General features: G+C 31.6%; 1 protein-coding gene across 1 annotated transcript; it reads right to left on the reverse strand.

The window, feature by feature from the left end:
- Positions 1–897: 897 nt before the first annotated feature.
- LOC148614950 (eukaryotic translation initiation factor 2 subunit 3-like) lies at positions 898–14620 on the reverse strand. The gene is made up of 13 exons (XM_088589498.1): positions 14514–14620; positions 11552–11615; positions 10711–10772; positions 9962–10027; positions 8657–8778; positions 7875–7969; positions 7366–7524; positions 6302–6436; positions 5597–5691; positions 4116–4260; positions 2213–2382; positions 1669–1841; positions 898–1205 (listed from the first exon to the last, which is right to left on the reverse strand). The coding sequence occupies exons 1-13, from the start codon at positions 14583–14585 to the stop codon at positions 1142–1144; spliced, it is 1422 nt and encodes a 473-aa protein (XP_088445624.1). The 5' UTR covers positions 14586–14620; the 3' UTR covers positions 898–1141.
- Positions 14621–14820: the final 200 nt, after the last annotated feature.

Raw genomic sequence — 14820 nt, forward strand, 5'->3', positions numbered from 1 at the left:
AACCCTAATGTCATTAGTTTTCATACAACCCTAATGTCATTGGTTTTCATACAACCCTAATGACATTGGTTTTCATACAACCCTAATGTCATTGGTTTTCATACTACCCTAATGACATTAGTTTTCATACCTTTCTTCATGAAGATCAATGTGGGATAGGATCTATCTTCACCATATGTAACTCTATTGCCAGAAGATGCTACATTTGAAATTTATAACCAGAAATGAAATTGATCTGATTATTAATTGTTTACATTTTATTGACATTGCAATAAAAAAAATTTAAAATGACATAGAAACTTTTTTATTGGTGTAAAAAAATGACTTTTTTTATTTGTAAATAGACCTAGAAAATTGTCAGCTTAATTACTTTTTTACTATGGACATCTTTCGTGTGTATCACTGCACCTTACCAAGCATTTACAGAAGAGTAGTGCTATTCATTGTCATATGTGTGTTTGTGCCTCACTGTACAGACACCATGATTAGTATAACAGTATTTAGATTCACTAAAATAGCTTGGAATCACCAATTACAATATCTAAAACAATATACGGGTTCTTGTGTCCTATTGTTCAAGGGATCCTTGTCAAAATGTTTTACAATCTTCCAGGCCAGCACTTTTCCTCATTGCCAAATGAAAGAAGCAACCATACAGTACAAATAAATTTTTGAGTTGCTCAAAAAAATATCAAACTAAGCTACTACATCCCAGAGGTTGTCTAACCAATATGACTATGACTTAAGAAAACTTATAGTTACACTAAAATCTTAACAGGTATTGGTAAATGTCAGCACATATCAGCATTGGAATTCATTAAAGTGGTAAAGGTTCCACATACAACAGTTGATATTGTAATGATTATACAATATATGCATGATTAACAATAATAGGTGTTGAAGTGTTGAAATAAATATTTATTTTCAGACATATATACTGTACAATGCAATAGATTTATCAGTTTGAAGTTGACAATAATTGTTTTCATAGCTTGAATCTTAAGAACTTTTATTTTCTTGCTAAAATCATCATTTAATGTCCATATTTGACAGCATCAACAGAATTGAATAAAGTCTCCATAGCCGGCTTTTCAATATGTCTCTTAATTGCATCAGAAATCAAATGACCTGATCACATGACTCAGTCATCCTGGCTGACAGGATCTATCTTAATACCACTTCTGATCTGTCCCCAACCAATCAATCTATAATAAATAATTATCATAAAATCAATTAAATATAACTTTAGATAGGAACTTTAAATGTATAAGAAAAAATTGCCTACTTATTTTAGCTATTTTCACAGAGAACTGAAAAGCACAAAAAGTACTGAACCTGAAATTGATTTTTATCACTATATAACACCAATCATTTATTGAAACTGGAAAAATTGATACTCATAAGAATGTGTTTACATTACACCTAAATCATAGGTGTATGGCTTTTGAAACAATACATACATCTAAAGACTTCAATCTGTTCTGTAACTGAGTAAGAAACAAACAAGAGTGAACATTTTCACATGGTATTTTTTTAAGGTATTGTTTGCTTCCTCAATCGATTTCAAACATACAGATACGTGTCATAACAATATGCCTAGTTTCCACAAAATAATGTTTAATTTACTTGTATGTGCAAGTTATCATTTTTAAACCTGTTTTTAATTACCTCCAATGTTTCTCTACTCTTCTGCTGAGTGCAATCTTTTCTCCAATATCTGTACATACAGGGTTTGTCAGACCTATTTTAGCAAGATCAGCCTTTACAGCGAGAACACGCCCACCTGTTGACAGTGATCCTATGTTAACCATCAATACTTCGTTCTTTGATAACTTCTGGACCTAAAATTTAATAGACAGATGATAGTTAAGGATAGGTGTTAAGTTTTGAAAAAGTAGGATACACGTATCTCCTCCTTAAAATTTTCTCAAAGTGGGAGATTTCACATGGTATTATTTCTGCTAAAAACTTCTTTGGATTCATGAAAATTTTAAGTTTATATTGGACATCAACCAAAATCATTTTCAATGTAAGCCCAATCTAATAATTTGGAATCAATCCATTGATCCATCAGGAATCGAGATGGCTGGCACAAAATTCAGACAGATTGGATAACAGATGGACAGACAGACATATAGACAAATCAATAAACCCCCCAATAGTTTAGTAGGGTATAATTTGGAAGTGAATTCATCCATCCAACCCACTATACCTTTGCTCCTTTCTTCTCTCCTTCAGTTTTAACACCAAGAAGACGCCGAAGTAAGAAGAATGATATAGTTAATTCTGTGTAGATTTCAGGTAATGCCCCAACTGCACCAAGTACATGACCAACCATTCTATCAGCACGACATAACATAGGATCTATCTTAGTACCAACACCTTAAATTAAACAAATATGTGCATAAAAATTGCTTGAACTCATAATCTGGACAATACAGCACAAACGAAAATGGAATCTTATCTTGACATTTACTATCAGAAAATAATTTTCAATGTATGAAAAAAATGCTACGATTCAAACTTCTTTGCCACTACCTTCATAATTTACCCCGTCATATATGATGAACACAATATAGGCATAAAATTATCAGCGATAACCTCAGAAAGAGCCTCTGAATCTATGCTCATTTTTTTTCTTATCAAGTTAATCAGTAATGAACATTAAATAAATTATGAAGTAACCTTAAGAAGTAAATGTTGACATATCCTTCAAGTCATGTTTTAAGGTTCAGCTAAAGTCAATATCTAGGTCATTCCTTAATGAAATGTTTTCATTCATAGTTTAAAAATACATTAAATTTAGTGTTGAAACATTGCTTCATGCATCTTTATATGTATATAACACACAGGCACAAGTCAAACTTAGGGACACATGTTTTATAACTTCTATATAACATTAACAACAAAAACGTAAACATCATATTTTAGAATAAATCTACAGCTGTCAAAAACAAGATTTGAAGTCTGAAATTCATATATAGTTGAACCTCGCTCGCTCGAATTCAGATGGCTCGAACACCCGGAATTTCTCGAACACAATTCAAAGTACCAAAATTTTCTCCTTCATAACCAATATAAATAACCTTGGATTTCTCAAACTTCAATTTCTTGAACACTCGAACTGACTAGTCGGTCCGTTTGGTAATAAATGTTCAAGAATAACCCTCACTAAATCGAACTCATTAGAAACTTAGTCAGCTTGGGTAATAAATGGTGAGAAAAACTGAAACCCTATCATTAATCAGTGTCATTTTAGTTAATTACAGGTAATAATTAAGTCATCACTAATTAGGTAGTTTTGATCTTAAAATAATACTGATTGAAGTTCAAGAATATTTTCCGAAGTCGGTATGATGAAAGCATGAAAGAAAATCAAATGAAAACAAATTATTGACCAAGGAACTTGAAATCGTTTTTAAAAGCGAACACAGCATTTTTAATGTCCACAAATCAACACAATCTCCAGAAAGCAAATGAAAAAGATCCACAAACTAACACAACTTCATAGGAAGTAAGCAACTCAGACCGGCAACAAAAAAAATCCGAAAATATACAAACTTCAATTTCTCGAACTCCCGATAACTTGAACACATTTCAATGGTCGCTTGGAGTTCGAGCTACCGAGGTTTGACTGTAGTTATGTTCCTAAATGTATTATGCAGTGCAAGCTGGCATCAATTTTCTTGAAAAATTGCCATTTCCTTAAAGTTAGATGAATTAAGATATTTTATGTCATAATCAAGCTAAATACCAACATCAATAAACATAAAATATTAAATTTTTTATTCAAATCTGGTAATTTGTCACAAATTATTGTTAGCTTGCATTGCACTAGATATTTAGGCAACAGCATATTTGCTTTCCAAACAAAAATCTATTCTGATAAATCTGTACATTTATTTTAAAATTTGAAGTTTACACTTCCGTTGTTAGCAAAATATGGCTGTAGTTATGCATACATGTAGAATACTGTATAAAGAAGCAATAAGCCATGTTTTCAGGAATATAATAATTGCACTCAAAACATCTTGACTATTATCTTGACAATTAATGTCCTAGATTTTGACTTAAGCAGAACTTCAAGTAATTTTATCTGTGCCAGTAATTCATACCTATCAATCCTCCTGGTACAGCGTACTGTAGATCATTTTGTTCTGCGAACAGAGATAATATCCGTGATCTGATTGGTTTACAAGTTAATTTTCCTTCCTGGTCCTTAGATACTATACCTGGTCGCACCTCTATTTCCATACCAACCTAAAAAAGGAACCAAAATACACCAAATCAATACTGCTATACAAAGTCTTTCAATACTGCAACCCATAGAAACCTTTTGAAAACATTAAATTCATTGAAAAAAGGTGAGATAACTCTTTTTAATTTGAGCAAAATTTGTTCGGTAAATTTAAACTCAGCCATCCATGGTCAATTTAAAACATTCATACAACATATACATTACATTGAAATAAAAAATTCAGTGGAATAAAATTTACCCTGAGCCACCCATATAATACCATCTGCTCGATTTTCACATGGACAGCCTTTTAAGATTAATTTTATCTTTGTATAGATGTATTTCCAATGTACCTTAATGGTTTGCCTTCATGGATTCCAAAATCCTTTAATTGTCAAATATAGAACTGTAAAGCCATTTCCAGTAAATTTGAGGTAAATGGTGAAAGTGAAACTTGCTGTCACCGCATTGACTATTTTGATTATTTATATCAAAATACTAATTGGAATTTGAGTTTCATTTCATAATTCATCTTCAATTCATTTCGTCGTTTCATTCATCATGACGTACTTTCATATATGACCAAGGACACTGCATGACAACATATAATAGATATGCCTATGACGATTATTTCGCACGATAATTGCACGAGCACTGCATGTCAATTTCACTGTTAGAGATATATAAACTTTCTATTGTACAAACAAAATTTATTCGGTCGATTAATGTCGCCGTTCAGGTATGTTTTGATAAATAGTTTCTTTTCATAGGAATTTAGATAAATTTGGTATATTATTTCTAAAACACTTTTATTCTAAAAGTACAATTATAGAGAACAAAATTTATTTCAATATTGATTTGAATAATTTCATAAGAAGTAAATTTACATTTAAAAGTACGTTTCTTTTAATAATGCAAGATATTTTGAATTGTGCAGAAATTTCATAATTATTCATTTAATTTCAAATGTGCTAATCTTTTATGAGATTTATAACGAAGATTTTATCAAAAACGTTTATTGCCCCCTCTGTCAAGTAGGTGCTATTGCTATTGATTTTTACAGGTTAATGTGTCCTGTGTGTCACAAATTGTATTTGTGAATTATTATTTCTTTCAGATAAATAAATATATTTGTTATTATATGGACTCAGCAGTTATATGGCCATTATATAATAATTGTGGACTTGATTTACTGTGACATTGCCTACAAGAAGTCTGATTCAAACAAGACTTATGACGCTTAATAATCTACAATTCAAGAATTTAAAATTTCTGGTCTGAATAATATTACATCCTGTAGACAGACTTTGTAAAGACTGAGAGTAAATATTTCACTCCTGACAAAACCTGTAAGTATACCTTCAGTACACCTCTAAGAATACTGCCTCCAGCTACTCCTCCCTTTAGATCATCTACCTCACTTCCTGGTTTGTTTACATCAAATGACCTAATTACTGAAAAGTAAAAAAACCAACCTAATACAGTCCTCATGTACATTTATTAGCTAATTCTTATTGTTCCTTTTTTTCTTAGATACAAGGAGAGTGGAAATGGTGAATATGTCAATGATACAACAACCCCACCAGGATGAGAAATGTCAGCTCAAGGCCACCCATGGGTTTTCAATGAATGATGAGGAAACCCTCACACCACAGGGCAGACTGCAGCTGGCCCCAAAACAATATTATACACAGGTGCAGCAAAACAGTTGCCTCTATATACTCCAGCAACATAAAGAAAACTGAAAGTGAAAAATGAAAGACATACAGAGGCCAGAAATTTCTGACTAGGGAAAAGTGCAAAAAATGTGGCATGATTACAACCCTCCCCTTTTTAAAAAATGGCCACTTGGATGTATACTTTTGGTTTAGAAATTAAAAGTATTCATATTTTAATTTGAAAGTGTTCCAACTATACACTTACACTTTTCAAATGATTTCAGAATTCACCATTTGTTCATATAATATGTTATAAATACACAGGTAATATAAAATAAACTATAACTATAAACCAGTTAATTACCATAACAATACATTTTATTGACAAAATTTTTCTGATACATACCTATCAATCTGGGTTCTGACAGAAAATCCCTTTTAGGAACAGGTATCTTTTTAACAATATATTCACATATTACATCAATATTATATTTCAGCTGGGCTGATACTGGTATTATAGGTGCCCCTTCTGCAATTGTTCCTAAAAATAATAACCGGTTATCATTTAGACACTTTTATCCAATATTCTAGGGTTATTATAAATGTACATGTAGCATGTGACTGTCCAGCACACCATATATATTGTTGGTATTTTTGCAGGCTTCACAGTATCATCTTTAAACCACAATGTGTATCACAATTCATTGTTTGACATATTGTTATGACATTAAATTATTACCCCAGATGGCCTATCTTCTGTTTTAGTACCAAAATTAGGGTTCATATTTAATTTGAAGAGTGGAAGGTCCAAAACTTAAAGTTTCCAATCAATGGTCTCTTTGAGGAAACCAAAACTCCTCAATCAAGTGCAAATTAAAAGGGTTCAAGGTATAAGTCCTAGATACATGAATAAGTTTCTGGGTCAGAAAATTGAGTGTACCAGAGCACTAATTTAAACCACTGACAAATTCAATGCCACAAAAAAAATTACTTTAGATATGTTTCAATACCAAAAGTATTTCTTTCTTAATTGTGCAACAAAATAAGCATTGATACTATCTTAAGACCCGAGACAACATCAAACTCTATTTTATAACTGTGAAAACTGAGTTTTTTAATTGATACCGTTGCTGAAGTACTTATAATCAGCCTGCTTACGAGATATAGAAATATAATTTGATAAATTTACTCAGTGAAACCAGCCTAGGGCTGTTTATTCATAGAACATTGAAGTAGGAGATATAGTAGTTCTTTTGTAGTAAAATAAGGGCTTTTCCAGTGAAATTTACCTGGGATAAGAAGAACATCACTTTATATTTTTACTGTCAAAAAGAAGGGAAATAAAATATTCCATTTTAATATATGTAAAACAGTTCTAATTAAATAGGGGTATTAAAAAATGAGATTTCCAACCTCCTTATGGTTTCTTCACTGGAAAATCCCTAAAGTATGCATTGCTATATAAATTACCTTTAACAAATGCTAGAATCTGTTCATACTGTTCCTTGGCCTGACTCTCCTTCACTAAGTCTATCTTATTTTGTAATATCAGTATGTGTTTTAATTTCATGATTTCTACCGCAGCCAGATGTTCTGATGTTTGAGGCTGTGGACAAGATTCATTCCCAGCTAGAAACAAAAAAATATGGTTTCAACCATAAAAATGGGAGTTGTGGTGGCAGCTCAAATTTGTATTACTTCTATCTTAAGCTAATTAATTACTGTATAGCATGTAATTCAAAGAAAAGAAACAGCCATTTATATATTACGGATATTTTTTTTTAATTAAAAAAAAGGGCAAAACTTCCCAATATGAGAAAATAATGACACATCCATCATATATTTATTAAGTTGTTCACAAAAGAAAAATTTAGCACAGTATGATATACAACAATAAAATACTGTCATAGAAAAAAAAAGTAATGAATTCTCAGTATTCAATTCTAAGTTTCATATACATATATAGGTAAGAAACCTACCTATCAATAACAATGCAGCATCCATGACAGCTGCCCCGTTCAACATGGTTGCCATAAGAATGTCGTGACCAGGACAATCAACAAACGATACATGTCTAAAAAAAGAATACAGTCATTGAACTTAAACAAATAATGTATCAAAACTCTTCGTCTAGGTTCACGAATAAAATAATAATTTTAATACAAGTATGTAGAGTAACCAAGGCAGTGTTCTAGGATTCAACTTTCTCATCACCGAAGCAAGTGCAGTTTTGGTGCGAGAAAGTTGTTTTTTATGCTCCACTTTTCATTTGGCAAGTAAAACATTTGAATTTTTTAAAGGATTTGTAAAGTTAGTAAAGCAGACTTTAGCTGTGAGAAAGTCAATTTTCATTTCGAGTTTTCCCGTGAAAAATCTTACAACAGTGCAAGTTCATAAACTGATAGTGGTTGATATCAATACAGTAGTAGTTGATATTTGTACAGTCGTAATTGATATTTGTACAGTAGCAGTTGATATCTGTATGGTAGTAGTTGATATTTGTACATAGCACAAATTCAAGGACAGTAAAGGTAAATACTTCAGTCTGGAATTAACCCTTCAACCAGACAGTATTATGCACTAATTCTTTCCCTTTAAATTAAAAAAAAAAATCATGTTTGTTTCAAAATAAAATTATGTTTACGCAAGTAATATTCATTTTAAAAAACTGTATCGAAAAGAGTGCAAATAGGAGAATGGGTGGATGGACACCATCACTTTGAAACTGGTGGAACAGTGTGTAGTCAAATTAAATCCTCACCTAAGAACCCTAAATTTGCCCATACATCCAGTTCTATCACAAGGAAATGCATCTTCTTTAGAACTACCACAAGATCTATAACATCCAGGTCGAGGACAGGAATTGTTATCACATTTGTATATCTACAGAAAAAAAAGCTATCTGAATGCATAAAAGACAACACATTTGACAAAAAAAGGTGCTGATGCCTAAGAGGCCTTCTGAGTCATTACATGTAGTTAACATTGATGAGAATCACATATTAAGGAATATTGAAATACAACTATTCAATCTAAAAGCTGTTATGGTTTTCAATCTTAAAGAAGACAATTTAAGAGAGATTTATAGATCAGGGTTAATGTAGCACTAGTTCTGAAGACCGATTTAAGGATTAGGTTATATGTAGCACTAGTTCTGAAGACCGATTTAAGGATTAGGTTTAACATAGCACTAGTTCTGAAGAAAGATTTAAGGATTAGGGTAGATGTAGCACTAGTTCTGAAGAGAGATTAAGGAATTAGGGTTAACAGTCTTCAAAATTAGCCGGTAGTCCGAAGCACAAGGTATGTGAAATAGCAGTTGGGCGTGTAAAACGGTGGACAAGTGCCCATTGGGCCTGTGGAAATAAATACCACCCTTTTCAAAATCACATTAATATTTTTCTATTCATTATATTGTCAAACGCTGTGTCTGTGAAATCGGCTGAAAAGTCACCAAGTGTCAGATTTCAATATTCTTTACGTAATTTTCAGTAACATTAACTGATCCTTGAGAAATAGTCCCCACCTAAATCAGGGTTCAACACTAGCAGTAGTCCAGTAGTCCTGTGCCTACGTAATTTGAGAGAGAATTACCTTGAAATTTTAATTGGTAGTCTTTTGGGCTACTTAAATTTATTCTTGAAATTTTATTAGTCCTAAAACCTGGACCGCAAAATTATTCTGAGGACTACCTAATTAATCTATCAAATAGTCCTGTGGGCTACATAATTAGAAAAGTTAGTGTCAAACACTGTAAATTACGCACTTCTGATTACAGGGAACCAGATGTAGTGTCAAAGTTGTTTACACGTTTGTTCCTACGTCGTCTCTAAACACAAAACCAAGATAAAAATATTAAAAGATTGTCAATGACAAAGGGATATGAACTTTTTTAATCACGTCGATGGCGGCTTACAAATTTGGGCCTGTAGAATTGATGGTGGGCCTATAAATTTTTCAACTTGCAGGCCCAATGGGCCTGTAAGTTGAAAAGTAAAGTGAAGACTAGTTCTGAAGACAGATTTAGGGAAAAGGTTTAATGTAGCATTGGTCCAATGATACATACCTTTGCATTAGCATAACCTAACTTGATTGTTATATTTCTTTCCAATTCATTTTTAAATCTGACAGTCTGAAATAAAGAAGAAATATTAATATGATCAATAACACTTACTTTGTGGTGAAATATGTATCACAAGTAGCATTTAATCATATGTAAAATTTATAAAAGTTTTAACCTATCTTAAACAGCCCAAATTTTTAAATTGTTTTGTTATCTTTAAAATGAAAATAAAATGCATCACAGGAAGCACCTCAACACACAGAGATTGGACTTTGAATATTTGTAACACATTCAGACACAACATTCAAACTGCAGACCTGAATTTGGATTGTGATCAGGTGTTAAAACACAGTATCAGTCTGTCTCTAACCACAATAAATGTGATCATAAAACTTAAAAATATGTGATTAGATAAAACCTATTAACATCCAACATCCAAATAAAAATATAGTGGGTGAGGTCAAGAAGGAAATACCTTATCTATTGATCCATCCATGTATGATTTTTATGAATGAAAGCTAGTGTTACAATTTGTGGTTGTAAAAAAAATTACTGATATTTGTATTGAAACTTGTGCATAGTCTGTAAGCATCATTTTTGTAAGGCCAAAAAATCATTAGTTTTGTTCAATTTGAAACATTGACTCTTTCCAAAAAATGCAAATTAAATAGCATTTAGCAGTGCTTAATTCACACAATCTGAACAGTATTTCATAACTACATGATTAACAGTAGAGATACATTAGTACCCACCTGTACACCTGAGATAGCCTTTACTACGGTAGACTTTCCATGAGCCACGTGTCCTATTGTGCCTGGAAGTGATAAAAACTTATATAATGAAACAATTACTTTGTAAAATACAAAAAAATACCAATCATATCGTTTGCAAATTTCTTTATGCTGTACACATGATTCAAGAAGTTATCTCTCATAAGCAGCATTATAATCAAATATATAGGAAGATTTAACTGTCATTTTTTATCATTGAGTGAAAATATAAAATTAACCAACAAAACTGCAACAAAATTATTAATACATGTATGTTCGTGCAAATGAATTGAATACACATTATTCAAAAAAAAAAAGTAATATCCTTTCCCAAATCCTGTTTCAGAGTAAAAATAAACACATGCACAGTATACTGCGAGAGCAGATAAACAAATTACAGTAAACCAGATTTTTCCAGTACTGAAATTATGACTGTGAAAGAATAATTGCAGGAAGCTGTTTTCAGTGTTCGTGTGAAGATATATGTACATTTCCCCAATACATAGAAAAGAAGTCTTAAGCCATTCATAGAATAAACCTCTTGTTGTAGATGCTGATGCAATAGCTGCATTTCTCCATGTTTATTCTTTTTTTCTACTTTTTTTGTAAAAGTTGAACTAGACCTTCCTTTTGTCACATCAAACAGCATATCCTTTCTTGAACAGATTCTGCCAAATACCTTTCAAGTTAAATTGTACTTACAAAGTTGAGCAAGGCCTACCACACATCCACAAACCAATTACTACTTTTTTACACTGGAAAATCAGGTTGATGATCAGAAAATCATGGACCCTTTGATTTAAATAAAAAAATCACAACTTACCTATGTTGATAGTAGCCTGTCTGCTGATAACCTCTTGTGTAAGTGGAGTCAGCTTCTCTATTTGCTATTAATAGATGAAAGTATAAAATTAAATTGAAAAATAAACTATACATACTCTACAGGCTAAATAAATAGAATTTAAAATATTTCTTTCTGAAAAATGGTGTAACATAACATGAAAAGATACTTTTTTTATAAGTCTAAGAATAATCAGACCATAACTGTTAGGCCATACAAAAAAAAAAAAGAGAGCTATCTCAATACTACTTTAATTTTTAATGATCAATGTTAAATAATAGCCTCAATCGCATCATACTTTTTTACCTTTCTGTCAAGCATGCAGACGATTCCACTAACTAATTAAAAGTCAATACCAGACTGGACAAATATGAAATTTTCAGCTTTTACCGCAATAAATCGCAAAGTAGAAAATTTATGACCCGATCATATATTTTAACTCTAGAAAAACAGACCCATTTCAGGGGCACATCTGTATACACTGGCATTTACTGTATATATAATAATACCCCCCACCTCCCCAGGCGGTACATGTACCTACCTACCCAATTTTTTTTAAAGGTGTATTATTTGGAAAAGAAAGCACGCATACTTTTTGCCTTACTTTAAGACCACATGAGATTCATATTTAAATAAAATATCAATAAATCATCAATTGAACCTTTAATGCAAACAAAATTCAATTTGTTCCACTCAAGATAGATAACTAAAAAAAAACATAATTAATGAGTACAACCTACAACTAAAAAATTAACATATATGACTGAACAGTGAACACTGACATTTAAGCTGGCTAAATCACTGTATAATCAATTAACCTTTATTCAAATGTTTTTATTAATACATGTAGTAATATCAAGTAAAGTTAACATTATTCTTCTATACATGATGTTCATTATGAGACTTACAAGACCAACTAATTCCATTTTCGTATCTTTCAAATTAAAATCCAACAAAACTCATAAAATAAAATCTCTACAAGTTTTTTTCTTCTTTTGATCTAAAACATGGCTTCTTATATACAGATTCACTTAAGTATTACTTGATGCCTACAAATAGCATAAGGGTGATGAAATATTATAAACATTCTGATGAAATTTGTGTACTAACAATATATAAGGGACAAGTAATTACAATGTACATACAAGACTTAATTAAACAGGAATGCAGAGGAAACAAAATTTGTAGTGCTACCATTAATTTTTTAGAAATGTGTTGGATCTTACATATGTATTGCGTATAATGATTAGCCATTGTAGTGTTTTCCCCAGAAATTTGTGACGGCATGGTTATTTAAATATTTTCAGGGCACTCAACCATCACAGACGGTTACATTGGGGCAACCCACCTTGACATGCGGGCAATTTATTTACAGAAATTTGCAATTATCCTTAACCCTAGTATGATATTGTAAAAGTACCATTAATTGGTGTTATTACAACAGCAGTACATGTTAACAGGCAAATCAATTAAAAATAATTAAATTAATTTTCTGACTTAAATGTTGGATTTGGCCATCTGGGGGCAAATTGTAAAATTCATGATGAAGGCAGCATGGTGCTGGAAGATGAAGGCATGGTGCACCCCCATGCTAAATTGGTCTAGGGAAACCTCTACATTGGGTCAAACAGTGGTTGGGTAGAAAATTTTGAGAAGGAGCCATTTTCAGGTTTTTGAAAAGATATTCTAAACTTGAAGGGACAATTTGTTAACAAATCATATGAATTTCCTTTTCAAGTGAAGGGGCCATTTTAGTTAGAAGGGGCAAATGGCCCTTGCAATGTTAGAAACTTAATGCTTGGTCAACACAGACCTATCATAATTTTATATAGACCATACTGTACATTTCAAAGGAAATTGAGCCAATTTCATCATAGACCTACTTAATTTGATGTAGATTTGGTCTGTAGGTCTACTGCCGATTTCTTTCACTAGGCCCATGGCCCCTTTCCTTCGAACCCCTGGTCCAATGTTGGAATGCAACAACAAATACTTGATTTGCAAGAACTTTGACTTTAAAAGGTGTCTAAGGCCAAGAAAATAATATATCTGTTTGAGTTTACCCAACCTATCCTTTTTTTCTGCCTACCCTGCGTAGTTCTGTGAGTACATTTGTTGTATTTTACTCTTTTTTTTTTAAATGCTGCTAGACTATCATTTTTTAGTTGAGCACTATTAAAGTCAAGAAATCCTCCCAAAAAATTCTATATAAAATGATATTAAAAAATAATAATGATTTTACCTACCTACCCTATTTATTCATTCCATGTTATCACATAAATATTTTTTTCTTGGCCTATAATAAAATCATGAGCATGAATCAGCAGAAAACCATTTGGGAAAAGGCCAAAAGAAACTTTTCAGTGGCTGTGATGTTTAAACACTTTCCCATGTGGTAATAGAACAAAGGAATTTGTGGAATAAATGAAGATACATGTATGTAGGAAACATCAATATGCATGATGTTCCCTACATACATTGTAGTAGGACACTCACGAGGATAAATTCATAATCTAGGGTTTTAAAGGAGAGCTGTGTAAAAACTGTTGTAGTTTACATCTTTTTGTTAATTGGCCCCAAACTTATTGGTAAGCATTGCGGTTACCAGACACCACCTTGAAATTGGCAAATAATTACATTCTTTAGTAGTGGTAGTAGGTCAACAGGAAATGGAAATAGAAAATGGCCCATTTAATATTAAAATTTTTATTCAAAGTCCTCACAGTTGTCTGCTTTACATTTCAACTCAATGGTTTCTTAAATAATATTAAAACTCTTCCACATAAGAAACAGTATAAATGTACCAGTATGTATTGTATAATATTTCATGATGTAGTTGACAGATGGGTGAATGAACAGAATTTTGAGTATTTATCTCTAATGTCTTAGGATTTAAAATATTATTGCAATTATTTTCTTAAAATCTAATTGAAAGTCTACTAACAAGGCGAGAAAGATCTTGTTTAGATAAATGGGGCTGTAGGTTTTTCGCCGGTTCATTTTCGTCTCCTGCCATGCTTCTGTTCTGATGCAATAAATCTATGCAGAAGTGTTGATTTTTGGTGAAGCATTATAAATTTTAAAAAAATGATCTGAATCCGTAAATTTTCCTTGATATTTAATTGTAAAGGAACACTTAATAACTGACTTAATTTATATTAAAAATGGTCAATTTTAACATTAAAAATATCTAGAAGTATGCATTATTTACATAGGTAAATATCTATAATATTCCAACTTCATGGTGAAAA

This window comes from Perna viridis, chromosome 6, assembly GCF_037379345.1.
Source record: "Perna viridis isolate PV_CMFRI_1.1 ecotype Kerala chromosome 6, ASM3737934v1, whole genome shotgun sequence".
Taxonomy (NCBI): Eukaryota; Metazoa; Mollusca; class Bivalvia; order Mytilida; family Mytilidae; genus Perna; species Perna viridis.

Bases quoted from the DNA above. Each gene is read 5' to 3' on its own strand.
- LOC148614950 (XM_088589498.1), bottom strand. From the start codon at position 14,585: ATGGCAGGAGACGAAAATGAACCGGCGAAAAACCTACAGCCCCATTTA. The intron at 7,970-8,656 runs GTGAGGATTTAA...TTCTTTTTTTAG, and splicing joins GGCAAATTTAGGGTTCTTAG to ACATGTATCGTTTGTTGATT. The intron at 7,525-7,874 runs GTAGGTTTCTTA...TTTTGTTTCTAG, and splicing joins TGCTGCATTGTTATTGATAG to CTGGGAATGAATCTTGTCCA.